This window comes from Equus asinus, chromosome 1 (assembly GCF_041296235.1).
Source record: "Equus asinus isolate D_3611 breed Donkey chromosome 1, EquAss-T2T_v2, whole genome shotgun sequence".
Taxonomy (NCBI): domain Eukaryota; kingdom Metazoa; phylum Chordata; class Mammalia; order Perissodactyla; family Equidae; genus Equus; species Equus asinus.
In genome coordinates, this window is record NC_091790.1 from 36,127,196 (window position 1) to 36,153,233 (window position 26,038).

Genomic DNA, 26,038 nt, shown 5'->3' on the forward strand with positions numbered 1-26,038 from the left:
AAAAATCTCATCACTGGGCCAAAAACAAGGTGTTGACCCCTTTGCTTTCCCTCCAGAAGCTCCAGAGGAGAAGCCGTTTCTTGCCTCTCGCAGGTTCTGGTGGCTGCTGGCATTCCTTGGCTCGTGGCAGCAGTGCTCCAATTTTTAAGGCCAGCATCTTCAAATCTCTTCTGTGCTGTCTTCATATCACTGTCTCTTCCTCGTGTGTTTCAAATCTTCCTCTGCCTCTCTTATAGTGACACTTGTGATGGCATTTAGAGCCCACCGAGATAATCCAGGATAATCTCCCCATCTCAAAGTCCTTAACTTGATGAGATCTGCAAAAGCCCTTTTTCCAAATTAAGTAAGGTTTATAGGTTCCAGGGATAGGACCTGATATTATGGGGGCCTTTATTCAGTCTGCTACAGGTCTGTACAAAGACTCACAGAAATTTTATTCACAATGGCCAAATCTGGGAGTAAAATGTCCAACAATATATTAATAAATAAACAAGGTTTAGTACATTCATTTAATGGGATATTATTCAACTATAAAAAGGAATCATTACTGAAACATGTAACAACATGGATGAATCTCAAAATACTTATCTTGAAAGAAGCCAGACACAAAATAGTGCATATTGTATGGGTCTGTTTGTGCAAAACTCCAGGACAAATAAACCCAATCTGTAATGATAGAAGCACATCCATGTTTGCTTGGAGCTGGGGAGACAGACTGAGGATTGACTGAAAAGAAGTATAAGAGAACATTTTGTGATGATGGAAGAGTTACATGTTTCGATTATGGTGATGGTAGCGTGGGTGTGTACGCATGTCAAAACTGATCACCCTTAAAATGCTGTGAATCTTATTGTATATAAATTGAATCTCAGTAAAGTTAAATTCAAATATAGATTTTAAATAATTAGGATTTGTTCATTTTAAAAATTAAACTTCCAAAATTAAAAAAAAATCTCATCTCCCACTATCCAAAATCACTTAGAAAAATTATTCCCATGTAAATATTTTTAAATATTTATCTATTTTTTATTGCATGCTTTTATTTCATTTTAATATTTACATTTTTATCCATTTTGAACTTATTTTAAGACAAATGAGAAAGAGATATTTCTTTCTGGCCATACTGTTTTCTCCAAAACAGTCACAAAATAATCATTTTTTCTCACTTATGAGAAGTTCCGCTCTCATCATAACTAATTCGCCACATATACCTGGTTCTATTTCTCTATTGTTTATTCTGTTAAGTTGGTTTGTACATTACTTTCCTTGATTTTTTTGTTTGCATTTTTAAAAAATTATTTTAACCTTAAGAATATTTTGGTATCTAGGAGGCCAAGTCCCTCTCATTGTTCCTTTTTCTCAGAATTTTGAGGACTTTGTTTCTTATCTTTTATTTCCACATGACTTTTTATCTTCATCTAAGTTAAGAAACAAATATATATACAAAAACAAAACAAAACATAATCCCCTTGGGTAAGATTTTGACTGAAATAATGCTGAATGTATAAGTTAACTTAGGTATAAAGTATCTTGAAATATTCAGCCTTCTTATCCATAAATAAGGCATGCCCTCCACATATATTCAAAAATTCTTTTACATCCTTCACTATGATTATAGTTTGTTTTATAAAGACATTTCTGGTGCTTTGTTACATGCTACCTAAGACTCAAGATAACTTATATACTCATTGGAGTTACATTCTTTAATATTGTAAAGTAATACCCTTTATCCTTTTTACCATGTTTCATCTCAAATTCAACTTTTTCTGATGTTGATAATAGGTATAGTCTAATACCCCTTTGTTAACCCTTTTACTTTCAACTTTTCTGAATCACTTCATTTTAGTCAAGATTTACAATTGATTTACAGTTGGAATTTTTTGATCCAATAGAATTTTGTTGTTTTGTGTGTATCTCATTTGTGTTTAGTTTCATAAAGAATGTCATTGATTTCATTTTAAATCTGATGGCTTATCTTTTGCTTTCACTTTTTACTTTTTACTCTATTTCTCTTGTTTTCTACCATTTTCTATATCATCTATTCTTTGTCTACATGCCTATTTTCGTAAGATAGATACACTCTATTTAATTTTACTAGCAGTTGCTAATATGCTTTCTAATAATATGCTTATACCATATTTCTCAATTTATGCTTCAGAAATAAAGCAGTGTCTGTTAAATACTTGTTTCGTTAGAAAGCTTTTTGGCAAGTTCTTGTAATCTAATCCAATTTGGTTTATATAAAAATGGGAATTTTCTAGAAAGCTATTGTGGTATCTAGTGGAATCCAAGAAAGATTCCATTACACATGCCATAGAAAGGAGAAGAATGTACACAGCCAGACTTCCGGAGCTACAGGGACTAAGAATTTCGAAGCCATTGGCACTTCCATTTTTTTCTATTTCTCTCTGTGGATCAGTTTAATTTCTTTGTTACTATATATCAGAAAAGAGCTTTAAAATTTCACTTCTTATGGTTTTAGCCATCCGAGAGATATTGGCCTGAATCTCTCAGGACGCCTCCCATCAAATTTTTTGCAAAGGGCCACCAGATTTGCTTGATCAGATACCTTCTCCTAGATCAATCAATGAGGTTATGTTTGATGCAGTGATTGCTCCTGCCATAATCAGGTAAGTAGATAGCCAGGGGAGGGAATGTGGTTTTTGGCATAGCAGGGATTATGGCAGGCAAAATAGTACGTCCTGTACTATCAAGCTATATAAGATAAGGAAACTATCCCTCTTTTGCTCCCATCACTCAGTAACTAATTAATTTTGCAAATTTATGGCTTTATTTTTTCCCCATTGTGTGATCAACACTTTTTGTTACATTATATAAAGAAAGAGAAGAGATGCATAACATGTAGAGAGATGCATAACATAAGAGAGAGAGAAGGAGACTTGGCATTTGGATCCGTGATTGTAGTTTGTTTCATCTGCTTCCAAAGCCTGGCTGCCTTCCTGTTGGGATTTCCTTGAGATACTCCTCTAATCATCTGATATCTAAAAACCAGCTCAGAAGGATCACTGTTTAGAGCTAATACAGGGAAAGCTCTACCCAGATCTGCTACGTTCCCAATTACAGTGTGGTGGAATCTCTTGTGTCCTTACATCTTTACTTGGGGTCCTTTTGTTCTTCTGCAGAGCACCTGAGATGGAGGGCAGAATGTGTAGGTTTGAATATTCAGTATGCCAAGTGGCTAGAGAGTGGGAGTCTGAAGTCTGAGTCTTGACGCTGCAGTTTCTCCATTAATTTGTGGAATTTCCCTCAACTGGCCAATTCTATCATGTTGGGAGATTCTCCTGCGTGTGTGGTAGATCTAACTTGGATTTCAGCTCAGTTCACTCCTAATGTTTAGCCAGCTACTTTGATGATAGGACATTCATATTAGAGGGAGATTCCTTAACTTCTGAAACTTTTTGTATGTACATATGTCTGTATATATATGTGTGTGGCTTATGGTTTTACTGTAAGACTATATATGCATTCCTAAAAAAACTCAGGCTCTACAAAATCAAGCAGTAAAATTAACACTGCTTATAGATAAAATAAGATTAGGGGCAAACTTCTCAAAAAACCTAAAAGATCTATGGAACTTTGTAACTAGAGAACTAACAAAAAAATAACAATCCTAATGATAATGTTGGTGCAGTTAAATTTCTAAACAGCATTTGCACATAGCATCAGAATGGGTCAATTGATTATAGCCTTAAGCATGAACCTTATGCTTCCTCATTCAGGATATAGTCTTGGAGGACAAGTGGTGTAGATCTGCACCTGGGAACTGAAGCCGGGTCACTAAAAGGGGAGTGCTCCAATCTTAACCACTAGGCCATGGGGCCGGCCCCCTCTCTAGTTTTAATATCACCTTTATTTAAAATGTTTGTTATCTAGAAAAGTTAATTAAATAATTCTGGAATTATTTAGTGAGATAAGAATCTAAACGTTTAAAATAAATCACTTGCTTATCTTCCATTTGCATTAATTATTTGAAAAATTCTGTTCAATTTATTTATTACATTACCCTTTTTCTATTAGATATTTTAATATAAAATAGGGCTTATGTCTCAGTAATAGTTTATAGAGAATGGTCTAGATTGGGTTAAAATACCAAAGTAAAAAGGAGATACTCACAGGTTATTCAATAAATAAACCATGAATCAAAATAGACATCAGTTTAATTTTATTTCATAATCAACAAAGCATTTCAAATAAAAGAAATACAACTTTAAAAAGTCTCCAGTTTCTGCTTTAATTTCACATTTCGTACATTGTGCAATATTGACAAGATATTGATTTTGATTGTTTTATAACTTGAGGAGGGGGAGGCAATGATTCTGCCAGGTGGTCGAATATTCCAGAGGATTTCTGCTCTCCCTTTCCTAATCTGAGAGGTATAAAGCAGTTTTCACTCCTAATATAAATTCTAGATAAAAATCATAGCTGACTTCTCATGTTAAACATTCAGGATGACATACAAGCAAAACATAGCGTTGTTATTAAATTAAGTTAATGCTCTCTTGAAATCTCACGTGGCTATATGACAATCTCTAAATTTGATAAAAACCAACTTACAACAAATTGGTTATCCTGTGAGCTTTTTTTTTTTTGCTTTCTTCCTCCTATCTTCCTTTCTTTCTTCCTGTTTTCCTTCGTTCGTTCCTTCCTTCCTTTCTTTCTTTTTTTCTTTCCTACTTTCTTTTTGGTATATTGCATTAGAGAGTACTATCTACAGACATGATTAGGAATAATTGTCCTTGAGGAATAATGGAAGATATAAGCTAAAAAAAATAATAAAGAAAATGTTATACGGCATCTCTTATTATGTAAAAATTATTACATTTTTGAGCCATATACAGACACTATTAGCTGTGATCACTGCACTGCAGAAACTAAAATGAGAGTACATTTTTCTTCACTGAAAATCCCAGTGTTCAGAGAAACAAACAGACAGCAACATAAGCTAAATGTTCACTATCTCAGAAACGAATCACAGGCTTTTTGAGTAATACTCCAGTGAGCTCATGTCCTTAAAAGAAATGTGGTGGCCACAGGCATCTGGCCACTGAAGCTCTCGGGTACCCACATTTGAGGATGTACCTTCCTTTAAGAGGGTGGCCAACTATGGAAGTGGACATCTGAGATAACTGCACAAAGGACCAATGGCATGGTTTAATCATTGTACAAAACTCTTCAGAGCATTTGAGGTTGAAATTCACAGGGAAGCAAACAGGGATAATGCCTGACGAGTCAATCCAGGAGGGAGAATTCTTCATGGTGGTAACATCCCTTTTGATGATGGCAGACTTTCTCTCCACTGACCCTTACTTATTTGTCTGTGAAGTGACATGAGAAGGTCCCTAGATAAAGTATGTTCCCAGTTGATAGATTTAAATCTAAGAAATGAAACTTATCCTTTAAGAAAAACATAAGGTCAGTGTTAAAGTTTGTTTTTAGGTCAAATCATTGGATTTGTTGTTGTTGCTTTTCTGACAACATAACACAACAGCAAAGAAAAGTTAAATCATCATGTTAGTAAATCAAGGGATTTTTCCTCAATGATGTGGATAACTGTTCTTGGGAAAAACAGACAAGGATCCTAGCTTGGAAAAAGAAATGTGTCAAATTGAAGTATCCTAAAATACTCATAGAGTTCAGTTTCTTTTGCTTGATTCTCACACTTCTCATAAATGAGCAAAATCGAAGAACTTTAGAATCTTCAATGTTCTATCATTTTGAGTGCATATAATTCATTAAAATTCCAAGTTTGTAAATCATTCACTTGTCATTCTAAAGAAATTAAAATTCTTTAGGATAAAGATTTTTTTTAAAGTGACACAGTGATTTTTTCCCCCTTTAATCACTTTGAAAGTGAGGATTTTAAATCACAAATATCTAAAGGTTTTATTTTAATCTAAAGTATATACACTGTATCACACCTGATTCTTAGATTAGGATCACTCTTTAATAATCCTCATGTTGAATACAAAATACATAAATATATAACTACTCGAAAAAAATATTACTTTTTGTGAGACACAAGGAAAAAAACATGTTTAAGAAAAGGTGTTTTCTACAGTAATGTCCAACTTGGATGAGTATATTTCAGCTTGGAAACTCAATAGTTGTTTAGGCCATGTCCTCCAAATTCTGTTTAGCCTATTTGTGATTTCCTTTCCATAAAAGACAAGAAAAGAAAGAAATTAAAACCCAAAGCACCCCACTCAGGAATCTGGGAATGCCTTTATGATGGACTCATAGGCAGGCGGGGGTGGTGTTGAAAGGCCAATTCGAAGACTGTTACTGGACCAGTGGAAATCAGGACGGCTCAGACTGTGGGATGTGTTGATGGTGGGGGAGGTATTGGAAGAAGGGAGAGTCATCAGCTGACTGTCGGTTTCCACAGGAAGTGGTGGGCTTTGCAGAAAGGGATGGAAAGTTGAAGCCCTGAAGCTTGATTTTCTTGGAAAGGAATTTGCTTGCTCCAGGGAAGCTTGTCGCTGGAAAGTGAGACTGGCCAGGCTGAGGTTGCTCCGACGTTCACAGCCACTGTGGCGGTAAAATCCAGTTCTGTTGAGGCCATGGGTGTAAGAAGACCTAGGTCGCCGGCTTGAGCTCCACTGTGAGATGGAGGCGCTGGCCCTTCTTCGAGACAAACAGACAAACAGAGCCCAAATCATCCCTCCAAGGACGAGTCCAATTGCCATGGACACTGTGAAGGACATTATAAGATCCTCTGAAACAAACAAACAAAAGAAACAAATATGCAATTTTATTTGTACATAGGTGTTCAACTAAAAACACAGGGCAGAGTACAAATAGTAACTATGGAATACATGATTAATTTAAACAATTTTCAATTAGGGATAAAGAAGATGGTGCTAGGTGGCTGTGAATAAATGGAAGCTGACATGCTTCTATTTATTAAAGCAAAATAATATAAAATATCATGTTTAGCTGTAGCATTCCACATTGCCTTTGCTACTTTATCACCTTTCAGAAATAAGTAACAAAAACAGTCTCTGTTTTAAAAAGGCTATTCTTTAGCTCATGAATTTTTTATAGAGTTGCATATAAAGTCCAAAGATTGTTTCATTTTGAATTACGGTAATAACCAATGTGCCAAAAATTGACAAAGAATTTCATAGTCACATCAGCTTTGCCTTTTCCTCTGTCTGCTTTCATCAACCTTCCTGACGTCTCCCACCTGCAGGCTGCACGATGTCTCACTTCCTGAGCTCATTCTGAGACTGGAAGTGCTAGGCTAGGACCATCTGGTGGACTGACTGATTTATGTCATATTTGCTGAACTCCTGGACTGTCACCTGTATCTCTGACTCATTGATAACATGACCTGTGCAGATGACTGGGCTCTTTCTTGGTCCCCAAGTTCCAGTTAATGCCGTTATCATAGTTTGTTGTGATGATAAAATTCCTGTCCCCTGAATCCCCACAGAATCTCTGCCATACATCAGTCTCCTTCAGTTCACAGAACTTGTATTTGTTCAGATTTTCTGTCCTGGGAGAGGGTGGGTGGTGCCTTCCCCAGATGGAAATTCTACCTTATTGTTTCTTCTTGGGAACTAAAAACATATTCTTGGATGCAGTTAGGTAGCAAAACCCCTGCTTCGAATAGAAAGACACTCTAGATAGTAGAAGACCCCTCCAGCCTTACACCCACCACATTTCCCCACCCTCCACCCCATGATCTACCCACAAGCCATATTGATTTTCTCATTATGCCAAAACCTGTTTCTCTCTCAAACTCTGTGCCTTTCCACATATTTTCCGTCATAACAATTTTTAAGTTCTTGTCTGGAAAACTCATTCTTCAAGATCCATTTCAAGTACCACCTTTTGGATAAAGACTTCCAAATTTCATAAACAAGAATCCATTACTGTTAAGTGGAGAGGTAAGCTATCTTATATAATTGCTTATTTTAAGATTCTGTGTTGAGAGAACTATGGACTGGAAACTAGCTAATTGGTGTTGTGAGGCCAGGAAGAAAAAGACGGGGGGCTGCCAAAGCTTTGAAGTTCCTCCCATCAAGAGGAAGAGTCTGTTTCCCAACCCCCTGAATCTGAGCTGGCTTCACGACTTGCTTTGACCAATATGATGCGATGGAAATGAAGCTGTGCAGGTACAAACCTAAGCGTTTAGAGGCCTTTCAGCTTCTATCCCTGATGCTCTTGGGATCCCTGCAGTTGCCAGCATACAAACACACCCAGGCCAGCCTGCTGGATGATGAGAGACATACGACCCAGTTACAGCCCTGGCCAAAAGCCTACTAACCTCCAAACATATGAACAGGATCATCCTCGATAAATCAGATACTAGTCAATCCAAAACTGACTGTGACATATGAGAGAAGACCAGCAGAATATCCATCAAGCTGATCTTGGCCCAAATTGCCTACTCACAGAATTGTGAACTCAGTAAATGATTGTTTTAAGCCACTATGTTTTGGGGTAGATTGTTACACAGCAAAAGCTAATAGATTCAGGGTTCCAAACTCAGCTCTGCTCCTACCATATTGTACGATTTTTAAGAAATTTGTTTAGGCTCACTGATTTTACTTTTTTAAATGAAGGAGTTAGATTTTACGATTACAAAGGTTGTTTTCAGTTTATTGTTGTAATCTATGACAATACATAGAAAATCATAATGCAGATATAAAAAATGAGACCAATGTTAATAAATATATAAGAATAATCATTGCTCCTTAACTTTATATATATTTTAGTATCCTTCCACCTTATATTGTCACATTTATCTCCTGTGGAAAGACTATATTTGTGTGTCCTACTTTCACAATTATCTTCTCAAATGCTTATATCAAAATCCTCTAAAACAATTGCTTATATCTAAACAATAAATTCTTTATAATAGGAAGATGACTTCTGAATTACGAGATGATTTAGGACAGCTCTGCTAGACCAAGTATTGTTCTTCCAAAATGTGTCTTATAAAAATAATACTGAGTCATAGCCTTAAAATGCAACCTTTAGAGACAGGGATTTCAGAGAGTTAGGCTCTATCTGGAAAAAGGAAATAAATACAGTCAGAACCTAAAATTAGCCTTATTGGTAATATAGTAAAATTCCAAATCAATTTGTCACTATCAGTGCTCCAAATATTTGGAACCTAAAAAAGGAGTTATAGGAATTCTGGGTTGCCCTGCCAATGGCAGTCATGTAAATCTGAACTTCCCAACGTTACTTCCAAAAACCAATAGAGAACAACAAGATGAACAAATACAACAATACAAAACCCATGTCTTCAATGAGAAGACACAGAACATCCAAACTTCAAGTTACCTAGAAATTGAACAATGATAAAACAGATTCCAATAAATTTTCCCTCATGCTTCTACCACGAGCTTTCATGGAGAAGAAGGGAAATTCTGGAAAAACTGAAAATAATGAAGAGATGTTCTGGTCCATGAGCACATTGACTATAGAAAAGGGACTTAAAGTGCAGAGAAGAATGTGAGGAGGCAGACTTGGAAAGTAATCTCTCCTGAGGAAGAAGAGGGTAAAGCATCCTGTCACAAAAGAGCACATCTTGGATGATTCCATTTACATGAAATGTCCAGAACAGGCAAAACTATGGAGATAGAAGATTAGTGATTGTCTAGGGCTGGGGGTGGGAGGGATGGAATGGGAGAGACTGCTGGTGGATACAGGTTCTTTTTGAAGGACAAAGTTTCTCAAATTAGATTGTGATGATGGTCACATAACTCTGACTAGAGCACAAACCATTTAATTGTACCCTTTAAGGGGTGAATTACATGGCATGTGAATTATATCTCAATAAAGCCATTAAAAAAAATAAAGAAAAGGAGAGGTGATTTTTGGAAGCCACACAATGAAGGAGAAAAGAGGCAAGACTGAGGGGAAAATTTAAGATCTTTCAAAACAAAAGAAAATTTTTAAAAAGCCAAAGGACACACAATCCCTCCCCCAACTTTTCTCTTTAAAGACAAAAGTCAGCCAATAAAATCACCGTACTTTGCTACACTGAGGAAAGGAAAAATGCAGAATGAATCCTGGGATTCTGGCATGGGCCAGCAAGGGTGGATACTAGTGTCATTCATCCAAACAGGCAAGAAATGTGGGACTGGGGATAAAGTTGATTTTAGGAGACGTTGAGTTTGTGGGCCCCTGAGATAGTCATTTGGAATTCAAGCTTAAATACATACGGAGCTTAAAAGAGAAGCAAAGTTGAGAAGTTACAAAAGAGTTTCAACCACTTATAACAAGCACTTAAACAGAAATAAAAGAGTGTGTTTATAGAAGTTAATTGAGGGTAGACTCCCAGGAAAATCAGAATTTAATAGGTGACTGAAATAAACAACAAGGAAACCAGGACTAATGATTGGGAAGCTAAGTGCAGAGGACATTTCCTCTGGTGTTAAAAAAGTTATTGATGGAGAAGGCTATCTCTGTATCATATTTTTATTTTTGGTGAAATTGATCACTCACAAAATAAGAACAAGCTATATAATCTAAAAAAATATTTATTATTTCAAACTCATCGAAGACCTAAGGTCTCAAAGAAACATAAAGAATTAAAATTTGAGAAATGCCAAGTTCTCTTAGGAGAGACAGAAATCATGGATATGTTCATTTTCAGCAAAGCAGCAAGGAGAAGAGGAAACTACCATAGACATGTTAGGAAGAAAGCAAGTGAACTTTTGAGGATTTTTCAAGGATGAATGTACGCTGGTGTAAGAGTTCAGAAAACCTAAGGGTCCCATACATGGGGAATCCACACTATCTGCCAACTCCTTAACACAGGCCTTTCCTGAGTGCACACCAGAAAGACTGTTGGCCAGGCAGAACTGAGAGACGCTTCCAAGGGACAAGTGGCCGCAGCCTGTTGTCGTCTGAGGGCAGAGCAGAACTGAGGGAAACCCTCCCACACTCCAGACCTCATCCCAATGATGAGATGGCAGCAGGCTGTGACTAGAGATGGGGCTGGATAGCTGAGAGAGGCCCCTCCAAGGCACACACACGTGGAACCTGCTTAATTATGATGGCAGGAAGGAGAACTGAGAGAGGAAAGGAGGACTAATTAGGGAGTCTTGGAGGACAAGAAAGATTCCTAGCTCTGAATCAAAGTGAGAAGAGAATTGTAGGTAGAAGTCATTAGCAGTCAGATGCCCCAGAGATTTTATCTATTTATTTGTTGAACATACTGCTGCTAGATACCAAGGAGTGCTAAGTATTGAGACAGCAGGGAAGAAAATGAGACCTCAGCCCTGGAGGAGTTTATATTCTAGATGACCTCAACTAAGGTAAGAAAGATGTCCTTTAAGCCACCAAGCAATGGATGGGTCATTGGCCACTTGTCTCAAACTCCTTATTTTACTGATATTGAAACAGAGGCCAAGGTTTATGTGGTAAAACTAACACTTGATTTATTAATAATTTATATTGACAACTAGCACTGGTCAGGGGGCTGTTGCTTACACTCATGTATGACACATAATGAGACGACAAATACTCACATTAGCACAGTATGTGCCCTTTCTTTTGTGTGTAAACTTTTGTGACCACTAGGGTGTGATTGAGAATTCTAAATATCTCAGGATATAAGCAGGTATCACAGACGAAGTTAAAGAGATATATTCACCTTATTGTTCAGTTGAGTGCACATACCATGAAAATGACTTCCTAACCATAAAGTCAGTCAAATATCTACTTTAGAAATCATAGCACTAAATCTTATGCCCTTGCCTATATGTGCAGAATTTTTCAAATAATTACAAATGATAATAACAACATAAGAATCTCTAAGACTTGCTGAAGTATGTGGTAAAAAGTTTATCTATCTTGCTAAGCTCCCTTAAATCCAAACTGCAAAAATAAGTATAGAAATGATCATTATAATACAGTCTGTTCCAGAATGTTCTTCTGTAAGGATTCTTTTGTTTAACTATATTTAATGGTTTTTCTGACCCAAACTGTAGAATCCAGAAAATATATAATGGAAACAGCATCTATTGGCCATACAGCCTTAATTGTTCATATACGTAATTCCATTCTGGCAGGCTTTTGCAATAAATTTCAGGATCCTTTTTTAAAAACCTAATATAGGGGCCTGCCCCGTGGCCGAGTGGTTAAGTTTGTGCACTCCGCTTTGGCAGCTGAGGGTTTCACTGGTTCAGATCCTGGGCGTGGACATGGCACCACTCATCAGGCCATGCTGAGGTGGTGTCCCACATGCCACAACTAGAAGGACCCACAACTAAAATATACAACTATGTACTGGGGGGATTTGGGGAGAAAAAGCAGAAAAAAAAAAGATTGGCAACAGTTGTTAGCTCAGGTGCCAATCTTTAAAAAAAAAGTTAAAAAAAATAAAAAATTAAATAAAAACCTAATATAGGGACTGGCTTCGTGGTAAAGCGGTTAGGTGCATGCGCTCCCCTTCTGTGGCCTGGGGGTTTGTATGTTCGGATCCTGGATGCGGACCTAGCACTGCTCATCAAGGCACACTATGGCAGCATCCCACATAAAACGGAGAAAGATTGGCACAGATGTTAGCTCAGGGCCAATCTTCCTGAAAAAAAAAAAAAAGAAACCTAATATAAAATAAAATCTATCTGAAAAATACATGGCACAGATATTCCTTTTTTGAGAACTGTTCGCCTCCTTATTTCTCAGCAGTCTAAGAGGAGGAAAAATGAGCCATAATTTTACTTCATATAATTACAATATAATGCAATAATGAGACCAAAGGGTTACTTTTTAAAAATGCAGATCTCCCTTTGAAGGGAAAAGGAACAAACTCAAACATTAGTAGGGTATGCCATATAAATTAAGTATTGTTATCTTAATTTGTAACATGCGTCTATACAACTAGCAAGGGGCTGGCATATACATCCTCAGTGAATGAAAACTGTTATTACTAACAATTGTATTGCTTACCCAAGTCGTTTGCCTCTTCTTGGCCTAACAATAACAGCCAGTATAATGCCTTTCACTTCTGAGATTCTAATATTGAATCTGGTTTTCAGTAAATCTAATCAACACCTCAAGTTCTGTCCACTGGTATTAAAATTTAGTAGAGGTCACCATCTAGTGGCCTTGAACTGAATCGTTCCAATATCTCAGAAGTAATTTTATCAGTGTCAACAGAGTGGAACATTGATCAATTCACAAAACCCTTTGCAGTTATAAGAATCATAAGCTCAGCTATTACCAAAGTAGGTCATGCTGTTCTGGATACCCTAGAGTATATAGGAGGATGGTTCAGGCAATAAAAAAGATTTTGGCAAAAAGTTTTTTAGAAAGGATAATATCTAGGACACAGAAAAGTTGATTAATTACAATAATTTAAACAAAGCGTAAGTATTTTCTGCATCTATCTTATCTGCCAGAAAATCCCATACAGTCTGTTTTTGCAATATATCCAGAATTCAGCTCCTCACTCTCTACTCTGCTACCTCCCTCGTCCAAGTGCCCATCACCTCTGAGCTGGAATGTTGCAATCGCCTTCTGTGTGGTCGTCCTGCTTCTATCCTTGCTCCCCTCCTGCCAACAACACTCTTCTCAATGAAACTTTGAAAATGTAAGTCAAGTCACATAACTCTTCTGTTCTAAACCCTTCATTTCCCCCAGAGTAAAAGCAAATTCCTAAAAATGGCCTTAAAGTTCCAACTTGCTCTGTTCCCAGTTAACTGTGCTCCCCTCTACTCTTCCTCTGGCTCGTTCAGCTCCATCCGTGCTGCCATCTTTGCCATTCCTTAAACACAGTAGATGTGATCCTGACTTAGGGCCTTGTGCTGGTTGTAACCTATTTCCCCAGCTATCTGCATGGTTAACTTCAGGTTTTTGCTCATACGTCACCTTCATTTAGGCCTACCCTGACCACCCTGTTTAAAATTACATCCTGTCCCACCTCTGATGCTTAATAGGCACTCTTGGTTTTTTTTTTTTTTCTCTCTCCATATTACTGGACACTAGACTCTTCAATTTATACTCTTAAAAAAATTAGATGAGATACATAGGTATCACAGGCCATAAGAGTCATCACATTTGAAAGATAGAGTAACCTGTATCTAGAATGGTTAGAAAAACCTTCATGAAAGAAATGAGATTTGAGATGCCTTTTTGTGTATAGGTGTGGGACAAAGAACCAAAAGGCTGGGGGATTTGGAGGTAGTTTTGACCAAAGGCATAAAGCATAAGCCATATTCTGAATATACTCGGCCAACAGTATTGTTTGAGTAGAAGGTAAATTCAATTATGTTCAGAAGGAAGAGGGTAGTATACCCCTTTCTGTATATGATGGACTTGCTTATGGCAAACCACTGACAACAAGACAACATACAGATTTTTAAAAATCTGTTTGAAGCCGCAAGAGACCTACCCAAACTGCTAACTTGAGGGAGCAAATTCCAGTAGTAAAGAAAATCTCATGCCACAATAATCTGTAAAGAGAGGCAAAAATTCTGAGTAGACTTCTGTGAAACCTCAGTAGGCTTGGAAAACAAAAATTGGAGCTCAGGGGCTACCAGGGAAGATGGACTCTGGCAAACATTCCAGATGAGTAGGGCCCTTGAAGAGCCACTACCTAACGCCAAGAGAAAACAGGTAAAAGAGCAGACCTCACAAAGATAGAAATACAGGTACATATCAGATTATTCTCAGATCGTATTAAGATAGTCTGCGCCTAACTAACTCCAGAAGGATAACTAATCCTTTCTAGAGAAAAATAACCTTACTCAGAGTCTTAAATTGTTTCTACAATGCCCAAAACAATATTGGGCATAAATAACAAATTAAAAGGTATACCAAGAGACGGGACCAAATGAACAAAAACCAAGAGTGTGGGCTGGCCCAGTGGCATGCTCCACTTTTGGGGTCTGGGGTTTGTCAGTTTTGATCCTGGGTGCAGACCTACACACTGCTCATCAAGCCATGCTGTGGCGGCATCCCACATAGAAGAACTAGAAGGACTCACAACTAGGATATACAGCTATGCACTGAAGTTTTGGGGAGAAAAAAATTTTTTAAAAGAGGAAGATTGGCAACAGATGTTAGCTTAGGGCCAATCTACCTAAAAGAAAAAAAAAAAACAAGAGAGTAAACATATAATGGAAAAAAATCCATGAATTATCAAGATATTACAGTTGTCAGACACAAATATTAAAATAACTGTTAATTAATATGTTAAGGAAAATAAATAAGAAATTGGAAAATTTCAGCAGAGAATGGGAACCTATAAAAAATCAAATAAAAATATCTGATGAAAATTAGAAGCTATTTTAACTGCATTATATGAAAAATGAGAAATATCAAAACATGTGAAATGCACCTAAAGCTATGTTTAGGGGAAAATGTACAGCTTTAGAGCCATACATTTAAAAAGAAGAAAGGCTGAAAAATCAATGATATGAGCTTCCATATCAAAAAGCTAGCAAAAGACAACTAAATCAAATATAAGTAGAATATGGTAAATAATTAAGAGAAAGCAGAATTTAATGATGCAGGAAAAAAGCAAGAAGAAGAGAAATAAAGAGAGGGAATTATCAAAGCCAAATGTGATTTCCATGAAAAAAATAATAAGAAAATGATTAACTACCAATAGGAATGACCAAGATGGGAAGGGGGAGGGAGGAGGCAGGGAGAGAGAGGGAATGAATTATCAATATCAGGAATAAAAAAGGTGACATTAGTACAGGCTATATAGGCAGTGGAACCATGAAGACAGGATTCCAAGCAAGTTTTTGTGGACTGACCCTTCCAGGTGTAATGACTATAAACATTGGAAACAACCCCGTCCGTCCCTCCCCCTCAAAAGAATCCTACTTACAGGCACTGAAGAATGACCAAATGTAGGCAGCTACTAGAGAGAAGTTGACACGTGGAAGAAAAGAATACTAAGCACTAGGTGAGTTTCCCAGTTTTTAAAACCTCTAGCCTGAGGACAGTTTCCAGTCTGAATTATGTGGGGCAGTTAAAACCTCAACTGAAAACCTTCAATATTTCCAGTCTGAAGAAACAAAGAACAATGATTGTGGCAACCAGAGCTGCTAGAAGGTGAGAGAAAAAAAATCCTCGAAAAGAGAAGCTAGAGAGGAGGACGCCCAAAATTTTATTTATAAGCATTTCCCATATCTGTGGCTGACTCCTGAATCACAGTGCATATTCCAAACAGCACATGTAGAAAAAAAACTAACTAAGCTAAACTGAGATTTGAATGGCCTTCCAGGAGACAGGCTTTATAGGTTTTGTAGTTTGAATTGAATGAAAACAAACTGGAAAAAAAAAACCCCAACTCTTTACAGTAATAGAATCCAAAACTCATTTAAAATGTCCAGGATACAATATGAAATTACTTAACATATGAAGAAACAGAAAAATATAACCCATTCTCAAGAAAAAAAATAGTCAACAAAGACAGACTCTAAGATGACCCAGAAGTTGGAATTAGCAAAGATTTCAAAACAACTTATATATCTATGTTAAATAATGTAAAGGAAAATGTTCATAATGAGTGAAAAGGTAGGAAATGTCAGCAGGAAAAATATAAAATCTAAGAAAGAACCAAATGGAACTGAAAATAATATCAAAACTAAAAGAATTCACTCAATGAGTTTAATAGAAAAATTAAGATGGCAGAGAAAAGAGTCAGTAAACTTAAAGATAAATTAACAGAAATTACACAATTTGAAAAATGAAGAAGAAATACTTGGTAGTTGTTACCAACACAACAGAGCCTCAGGGACTCATGGACAATATAAAAATATTTAATATATGTGCAATTATAGTACCAGAAGCAAAGGAAAGAGAATGGAGCTGAAAACTATTTGAAAAAATAAGGAGAAAAATTTCAAAATTTGTTAAAGAAATTAACTTATAGATTTTCCTTAGCAGTAGCAAGCAGAAAATATATAAAGAGCTATGCACAGGTGCATCATAATCAAATAACTGAAGATCAAAGATGAAAAACTGAAAACAACAAAATCAAAAATAATAATGATAATGGAATATTAAATTCAGGAAAACAATTATTTGAATAACTACTGACCTCTAATAAGAAACAGTGATATTTCAAAGCGATTAAAAATCAGTCAACCCAGAAGTCTATATCCAGCAAAATTGTCCTTTAAGAATAACGGTAAGGTAAATATTCTTTCAGGTGAAGGAGAACTCTAATTCATCACCAGCAGATCTACACTGAAAGATAAGCTAAAGAAAATCCTCAGGCTGAAGGAAAGTGATATCAGATAAAAAATTTGAATCTTTAGGAAGAAATAAAGACCATCAGAAATAATATTAAGGGGCCAGCCCCATGGCTGAGTGGTTAAGTTCGCGCACTCTGGGGCAGGTGGCCCAGTGTTTCGTTGGTTCGAATCCTGGGCGTGGACATGCCCCCCTCATCAAGCCACGCTGAGGCAGCATCCCACATGCCACAACTAGAAGGACCCACAACTAAGAATATACAACTATGTACCAGGGGGCTTTGGGGAGAAAAAGGAAAAAAGTTAAAATCTTAAAAAAAAAAAGAAAGAATATTAGGGTAAATATGAAAGACTATTTTCTCTTAATTTCTTTAAAATACAAATTGCTATTTTAAAAAATTAAAATATTCTCTTATGAGCTTTGTAATTTATGTAGAGATATATATATAATGTTTATAATACAAAGGACAGAGGATAGGGTATAAACAAACCTATTAGCTTGATTTTTTGTTATAAAAAATCCTAAGGATTCTAAAATACAACAGCAAGATGAATTAAGCAAATTTTCAGAATATAAGGCTGATGTATAAAAATATTTTATATACCAGTGCAAATAATTGGAAAATACAATATTGCAATAGTATGATTAAACATGGACTACCTAGGATTATTATTATTTTTCTTTTACAAAAAGCATGTACAATCTCTGTGCTAAAAACTTGAAAACCTTACAGGAAGAAATTAAAGAAGGCCTAAATAAATGGAGCGATATACTATGTTCCTGGATTGTAAGACAATATCATTAAGATGTCAACACTCTTTAAATCTACTTATAGATTCAACTTAATTCCAATACACAGGCTTTTTGTATAATTTGATAAATGATTATAAATTTTATAGGAAAATACAAGGACCAAGAAAAATCAGTGTAACCCTGACAACAAAGAACAAAGTTGAAGAACTTACCTAACTTCAAGACTTACTATAAAAATCAACAAATAGAATGAAATGGAACATAGTCCAGCAATAATAGGCTTATATTCATATGGTCATTATATTTATATTGTACCTTGGTTTTCAACAAAGGCACCAAAGCAATACAATGCAGAAAGTCTTTTCGACAAGTTGTGCTGGAAGAGCTGGATATTGACATGAGAGAAACCCCTCAACTTCTACACTATATACAAAATTTTAACTTGAGATGAATAACCATAGATCCTAAACACAAAAGCTAAATTTTAAAATCTGAAAGTCCTTAGAGGAAAACACAGAATAATATGTAAATGACTTCTGGGTACACAAAGGTATCTTAGTTCCCAGAAAGCAACACTCACACTCACACACACACACACACACACACACACACAAAGATATGGTATCTAGATAGATGAATGGATTAGAATTCTTCTTTTAAAATCTGCTCAGCAGAAGACACAAAGAAAATAAATAAGCAAACCACAGACAGGTAAAAAAACATTTACAAATAAGTATCTGACAACAGACTGGTAACCAGAATATATGAAAGAATTTTCCACTCAATAATAAAAATACGAAAAAAAAAAAAAAGAAAAGAAAAAATAGGCCAAAAATCTGAACTGACACCACCAAAATATCTATTTAAAGGCCAATAAGCACGAGAGGAAATGTTCAGCATCAGAAATCAGCAAACTTTTGTTCCGTAAAGGTCCAGGTAGCAAATATTTTAGACTTTTCAGGTCAAATGTTATGGAAACAACTCTGCCATTGTAGCACAAAACAGCCATAAACACATAAACAAATACTCCAATAAGACCTTATGTATAAAGATAGGTGGTGGATCATATTTAGCCCGTGGACCATAATTTGCCAATCTCTGCTCATCATCATTAGCTATCAGGGAAATGCAAAGAAAAACTACAATAAGATACAACTAAATACTGATCGGAATTGTTAAAATTAAAAGAATTGAGAATAAAAAACTGGAGACAAGGATAGAAAGCAAATGGAAGCCTCATATATTGTTGGAAGAAGTATTAAACCGTACAATCACTTTGGAAAAAGGTCTGACAGCTTCTTACAAAACTGAATGTACATTAACCCTATGACCCAACTTCCACTTCTAGGAAGTTACCCAAGAATAATGAAAACATGCATTAACAAAAAACTTTTACAAAAATGACCACTGCAGTTTTATTCTTAATAGCCAAATTGTTCATAAGCCGAGGTGTCCATCAATATGAAAATGGATAAATAACTTGAGATATATAATGAATACTACTCAGCAATATAAAAAACTACTGACACACAAGAGCATGAAGAGATATTAAAAATCTTATGTGAGGGAAAGAGGTCTTGCCCAAAAGAGTAAACACTGTATGATTTCAGTTATATGAAGTTCTGGAAAAGGCAACACTAATCTACTCTAGAAAAAAATCAAAATAGTGGTTTCCTCCTTGTAGACGGGGATTGACTATGAAGGGGCATTAGGGAATTTTTTAGGTTGGTGGCAATATTCTATATCTTGATTAAGGTTTGGGTTATTCAGATGTGTATGTATTTGTCAAAATTCAGCCAATATTCAGTTATGATCTATGCATTTCATTTTTGTTCATTTTTCATTTCATTGTACATACATTTAACCTTAAAAGGAAAAAAACTATTAAAAATATTGAATTCCTGTTAATGACATACATGCTGAAGTAATTGGGGAGAGGTGTACTGATATCTTCAATTTACTTTGAAATATAAACTAATAAGTTGTTGGGTAAAATGAGTATTGTAAAAGTGTTGATAGAATCCAGGTTGTAGTGTATGGGAATTCACTGTAAAATTCTTTAAACGTTTCTGTATATTTGAACATTTTCAGAATAAAATGTTAGAAAACATATAAGACATATCATGAACAACTTTAAGGCAATATGTTTGGAAATTTAATTCAAAGGGACAAATTTCTAAAAAACACAAACTATCATAAGTAATAGAAGAATCCATAGAAAATCTAAGGAGTCTACTGTTGTTAAAGATATTGACTTTGTCATTTAAAACCTTCCTATTAAAAATATTATAGATAATTACACTGGTGAGTTTTTCTAAACATTAAACAATAAACAATGCCACTCTTACACAAGCTTTTCCAGATAATAGAAAAATAGGAAACACTTCCCACCTTATTGTAGGAGACCTAACATTAATACCAAAACCTGACAAGGCTGTCACAAGAAAAGACTATTACAGGCAAATTTCCCTCATGAATGTAGATGCAGGATTTCTAAGTCAGGGACCTACCAAAAAGTATAGCCATCTAGGTTCCACCTTATACCTTCTGAATCATAATCTCTGAGCATGGATCCCCGTGAGAGATGAATTTTAAAATTCTCTCTACATAATTTGGAGGCAGCGGTTTTAAAGACAAGCATTTGTAAACATTTGTTTTTAAGACTTTCAAGGTAACAGAGAGAAGAGAGATAATTAGTAGGCTGTTAATATGCAATGATGCATAGATGTCCAAGAGTATCTAAAATACACATTAAAAATATGCATTTGAAATACCGTCAGTATTTGTTTACTATTCAGGAAGATGGAAGATAGAGAACATTGTTGAGGTGCATGTCCAGCCCATAAGCTCGTTCCCTCCTTAACTTCTCTGGGAATGTCCTACTTCCATCTGTAGGGGTAGAGCCCTAAGAGTCATATTTTTCTACAGCATAAGGAATAAAATTTTCAGCTAAAAACCATAATTTTCTCCCTTTGACACCACTTGACCCCCAGCACATCAATTCACAACCCTCCGTCTCTTTAGTTGGAGAGGATTAGGACTATTAGCAAAGATGCACAGAAAAAGAAAAAGTTGATGCTTAGAATTACTAATAGGATTATTAAAGCATGTAGAATAGTCTTGAAAACTTGTTGTTTTACTGCAATCGCTAGATGCTTTGAGAGAGACAAGAATATTTCATTTTTTTGTTTGTTGCACTTTCAAAATGCTAAGAGCCTAAAGGACTCAAGAACATATTTTTTTTACCATAAAGAACAGTATTGGGAAAAATAAACCATGGCTTATGAGTCACGTCCTTGTCAACTTGGGCTGCCGTACAAAATACCATAGACTGGGTGGCTCAAACAACAGACTTTTATTTCTCACAGTTCTGGGGGCTAGAAAGTCCAAGATCAAGGTGCCAGCATGGTCAAGTTCTGGTGAGAGCCCACTTCCTAGTTTGCAGATGACCACCTCCTAGCTATGACTTCACATGGGCTTTCTTCAATGCATGTCTGTAGAGAGAAGGAGAGAGCAATCCCTCTTCACTTTCTTATAAAGCCACTAATCCCATCATGGGGGCCCACCCTAATGACCTAATCCAACCCTAATTACCTCCCAAAGGCCCCATCTCCAAATACCATCACATTGAGGGTTAGGGCTTCAACATATGAATTTTGGGGATGGTAGACATAAACCTTCAGTCAATATCAAGTCAGAAGCAGTGTAAAGAAGAGAAGATTTGGATAGAGAAGGAAAAGAGCTATAAAGTATGTGACCAGGAAGGGTTTTGGAAAAGGGACCATCACTCCATCTCTGCCTGTGGTGAGCTACACATTGATTTAGGGAATCCTAGAAAAATTGGTATCCATTCCCAGCTTCCTGGGGTCCAGATGGGGAAGATGACAAGCCCCTCTGAGAAATCTTGGGTGCCTGAAAGGCAGAATAGGAATGGGGAGGGGTGGACATTTGTACATCCAGATCCAGGGCCCTGATACACAGCCCAACCTCAAGAGGCTCCTGCAGCTCCAGGGACAGCATTCAACATTGTTCTATGCCACTGAGACAGATGGAAAACTACCTCAATAAGGACCCATAGCCCAGAGAGGATATAAAGAAAATAAAAATTATGCCATTAGCAAATGTTGCATAGACCATATGATCCTGATTTTATGATAAGTGTCTTCAGCAATGGAGGCACGGAAGAGAAAAGTCAATGCCCCAAAAGCATTCAAGAAATACACATCAGTAGATGTCAGCAGAGACCAGAATTTGATCAAGAACCAAAGACCCTCTCCTTCCAATACCGTTGATAGTGTATAACCCCCACCTCCACTTCATCCCCTTTCCAACCTTGAGAAAAGCCCTAGGGAAGACAAGTGTGGGGAGACATGAAGTCACTAAATTGAAAATTGTTAGGTTAAATCAGATCAAACTTTTACAGTGATATTCAAAACTTTACACAAATCTGCCTCAAGCTATTCACTTCTCCACCAATATGGCTTGTGTGTTTTTACTTCTGCATATTTGCTGATAACATTTCTCCTGAATTTCCTGAAATTGTCCAACTTATTTATATCACTAACACATTGTTTAACATATAATGGGTGGTCAGTCAATGCTTCTGAGTAAACTAATGAACTAGATAGATGAATGAATGAGTTAGTAAGTTAATGTAAGAAAAATGAATGACTGAAATGTCCTTCCTAGAATTCTCTCATTTGAGCCTTATCTGACTTATAGGCAGGGGTAAAGCCTCATTTTCTTCTAAGAAGGATTTAGGGACCATTTCTGAAATTTTTTTTAAACTCATAACAATCATTGCCAATTTGCCATATATTACCTCGTATTATTCCATAATAATATAAGCAAATATTTGCATATGTATGACACATAATCTCCTCCAAGAGTGTAATCTTGAGAACACACATTACAGTTTTGGTGAGGATTAAATGAAGTGAATAAACGTAATCTCCTAAACCAATAACTTCCCTAACTTTTCACAATGCTAGTCAAATGAGAAGAAAATGCATGGTAGGGCATGAAGTATAAACAAAACTAAGTCTTCTTTAGGAGTCTGAGTAGCAAGAGGATAACCAAGTTCAATGATACACACTTGCCTACTATTTCATTAAAACACGGCACAGCCAGCTTTCACTGGTTCTGTTTCCTGCTGGTTTCGTGGGGAATGTTTACAGAGAATGAAAATGCATTAGAGAAAGCAAAAGGGAGAAATGCAAGGTGGTGGTCTTCAGCTGTATTGTCACTCTCAGACCAATTTTATTGCCTACCCTTGCATTAATTCCTTCAATGCTTGAACAACACTTAGTAAGTTTTAATGGGTGATTACCATGAAAATGCAAATTATCTGTATCGATAATAACCTGATATCATTATGTTGTTTTTCAGCCTTCATTAAGGTAAGCAGGAAAATTATATTTGGAAAACAACTTTTTATACAGCTTAAGTGTGTTAAGTCTGGAAAATTTATTTGGTTCAATGTACAAATTTTGCTTTTCTAAGCTGTGCTCTGAATTCAAAATGCTGAGTAGACAATTGATTTTGGAAGCAATAGACAATGTATTGCATTGCACTTTACTGGATTTTCAAAATAATATTTTTGTGGAGTCAGTGATCAAAATAGACATCAATTTAGATGCAAAAAAGAAATGAAAATAAAAAAGATTGACATTAATATTTTAGGAAGTTTTTACATTTTATATATTTACATGTACATTTTTGCATTTTATACTTAATATTTTACCCCAGGAGAAATAATGTGATCTTTCATATATTTTCCCCAAATCACTGAAGTATTATCTGCTCAACGTATTTACATTGGTTTTGTTAGTGCTTATCAATGTAACACTCCCCTTCCTGGTTTTCGTTATTTCCATCTATTTTCCATTGTATTCACAAACTAAGACAAAGAAACATGGGGAACTATCCTTGAAACAATAAGTTTGAATTCCTTCTCAGGCACAGATTTCTGTATTTAAAAAAAACAATATTTTTCGAATTGGTAAATAGACTTCAAGTAAACATTTTCTTATTAATTCAGGTTTATTTTAGGATTATCACCCATTGTTAGTTAGTGGATAATGATTTCTTTTTAAGTGAACCTAAAATTTAATTTTGAAGTCTGAAAAAAATAGATCTGACTTTTACAGATTAATTTTTGCAGTAAGAATTACTTTGCTTTTGAATAATTTATACAGTTTCTTATTTTTGTAATGATGAATTTAGTGTAAATACAGTCTAGCTATTTTTCAGCATGCATTTGGCACATTCACTTTCTCTCTAAATGAGGACAGCAAATAGTATTGTAACAAACATAAATAATTAAGACTCCCACAAATTCAAATAAGGAAGAACTTATTACCAAAGCCATTCTTTAGAATATGCAAGCATAATTTACTTTCTTCTTAATTTTTTTCATAATCATATCAAGATGTTCCCTAATATCCCTCATTTTCAGGTTTGAAGCAAACATAGATGGTTGATGGTAAAAAGGAATTAATTCCTTTCATGCAAATTTCTGTGATGGTGGACAACCAGGTAAGTCAGCTCTGCTGCTGACTTCATCTGATAGTTCCCAGAACCTCCCATTGATCACAAGTAAAAGTCTGAAATAGTTCTCTGAGAGGATTAAAGACTATTCTGGTGTAATAAATAGGGCCATTGGTCTGTTCATAAACTCCATTTAAAGTAAACTCCTTTAAAGATTTTTTTCTGAGTTTAACTCAAATTTCCCCCTTTATTTTTAAAATTTCTCTGAACCCAAGAATACAGTCAATTTTACATCTTAGCCCTTCTTCCCTGTTCATCTAGCCTAAAACGACTGGTAGTTTTGCCTCAGCTCCATCCACTTGTTGTTGCTTGACTAGCAGCTGTGTCTGAACTCAGCCTAAAAGGACTTTTGTATTGTTCCTTCACTCCCCTGTGACGGACTTTCTTTGTAATGTTATATGTGATGTTATTTCCACTTAACTTTTTCTATTATGGTTTTTCCCACTAATTTCATAATACGATTAATTATTTTATCTATGTCGTCACACTTCTTAAGTACAGATTTGTTATTTTGTTTCACTTTGGAAATTAAAGAGTATAACATTGACAATGTAAGTTAAAATAAGATCTATAGAAATTCTTGGTTTCATTAAATAAAATACATAATCTATAACTGTAAGACAAATAAAAGTTAATTTTCCAACAAAATCCACATTGTCATATTCCAAAGAGCAATTACTTCCTCCTTCTGTTCTCATTTCTGTTCTCGTTATTTTTTAATTATATTTTGTAACATCAGCCAAAGTCCACACTTGTCGCCCATATTCCTCTCGAATGTCTTCACACCCACCTGAAAAACGTTTTATTTGAACAAAGTTTTTGTAATAAATCTATGAAAACTTTAAGTAATCAGTACAATAAATAAATATCTCAGAGATTTCCGATGTTTTCATAAATCATGCAGTACATTTCTCTGCATCCTAATTTTAAATTAAAAACAGTTAAAGAAAATATCTTACCCCAAAAGTTTTCTGGCCATGAAATGTCTAAACTTGTTGTGTTATTAGCCATAATATCCGCAAGAAATAGAAGAGAGAGAAGGAAAAAAGAAAAACAGAAAAGCCAGTCTGTCCAAAAGAAGCACTTTGATTCTGTGTCTTTGTGGTTAGTGAGAGAAAAATAATTTTCACACAACCCCTCATATACTTGTGTTTGCATAAAAGGAAATAAGTATATCATGTTTCCTGCTTTTATACTCAAATTAGCAACTGTTTTTCTTATCTTGAAATTCCACATGGTTCCTGAGACACGAAACAATTTCCTTCTCGTCATTTCCTCAGCTAAATTCCTAAATACCCTCCTCTCGGCCACCTCCAAACTGCTTTTGGGATAAAAGCTCTTTTCTTGTTCTTTCCCCATCTCCTACACACATGTAGGAAGAAGATTCCAAACTCTCAGCTATGGCACTTTGGGTTGAATTTATATAAGAGAGAGAAATAGACTGCTTTCCAACGTTTGAAAATTATATTTATATAGTAAGTTACGGGGAAACTAATATTTCTTCAGAAATATATATTCTATTCAAGTACAATTAGTT

At 35.6% G+C, this 26,038-nt stretch overlaps 1 protein-coding gene across 1 annotated transcript; it reads right to left on the minus strand.

The window, feature by feature from the left end:
• Positions 1–4,160: 4,160 nt before the first annotated feature.
• On the minus strand, positions 4,161–25,661 carry MYCT1 (MYC target 1). The gene is made up of 2 exons (XM_014866441.3): positions 25,461–25,661; positions 4,161–6,736 (listed from the first exon to the last, which is right to left on the minus strand). The coding sequence occupies exons 1-2, from the start codon at positions 25,657–25,659 to the stop codon at positions 6,225–6,227; spliced, it is 711 nt and encodes a 236-aa protein (XP_014721927.1). The 5' UTR covers positions 25,660–25,661; the 3' UTR covers positions 4,161–6,224.
• Between the last annotated feature and the right edge of the window lie 377 nt (positions 25,662–26,038).

Coding starts and splice junctions, on each gene's coding strand:
- MYCT1 (XM_014866441.3), bottom strand. CDS start 25,659: ATGCAAACACAAGTATATGAGGGGTTGTGTGAAAATTATTTTTCTCTC. Junction 6,737..25,460: donor ATGGCCAGAAAACTTTTGGG/GTAAGATATTTT, acceptor TGTTTGTTTCAG/AGGATCTTATAATGTCCTTC.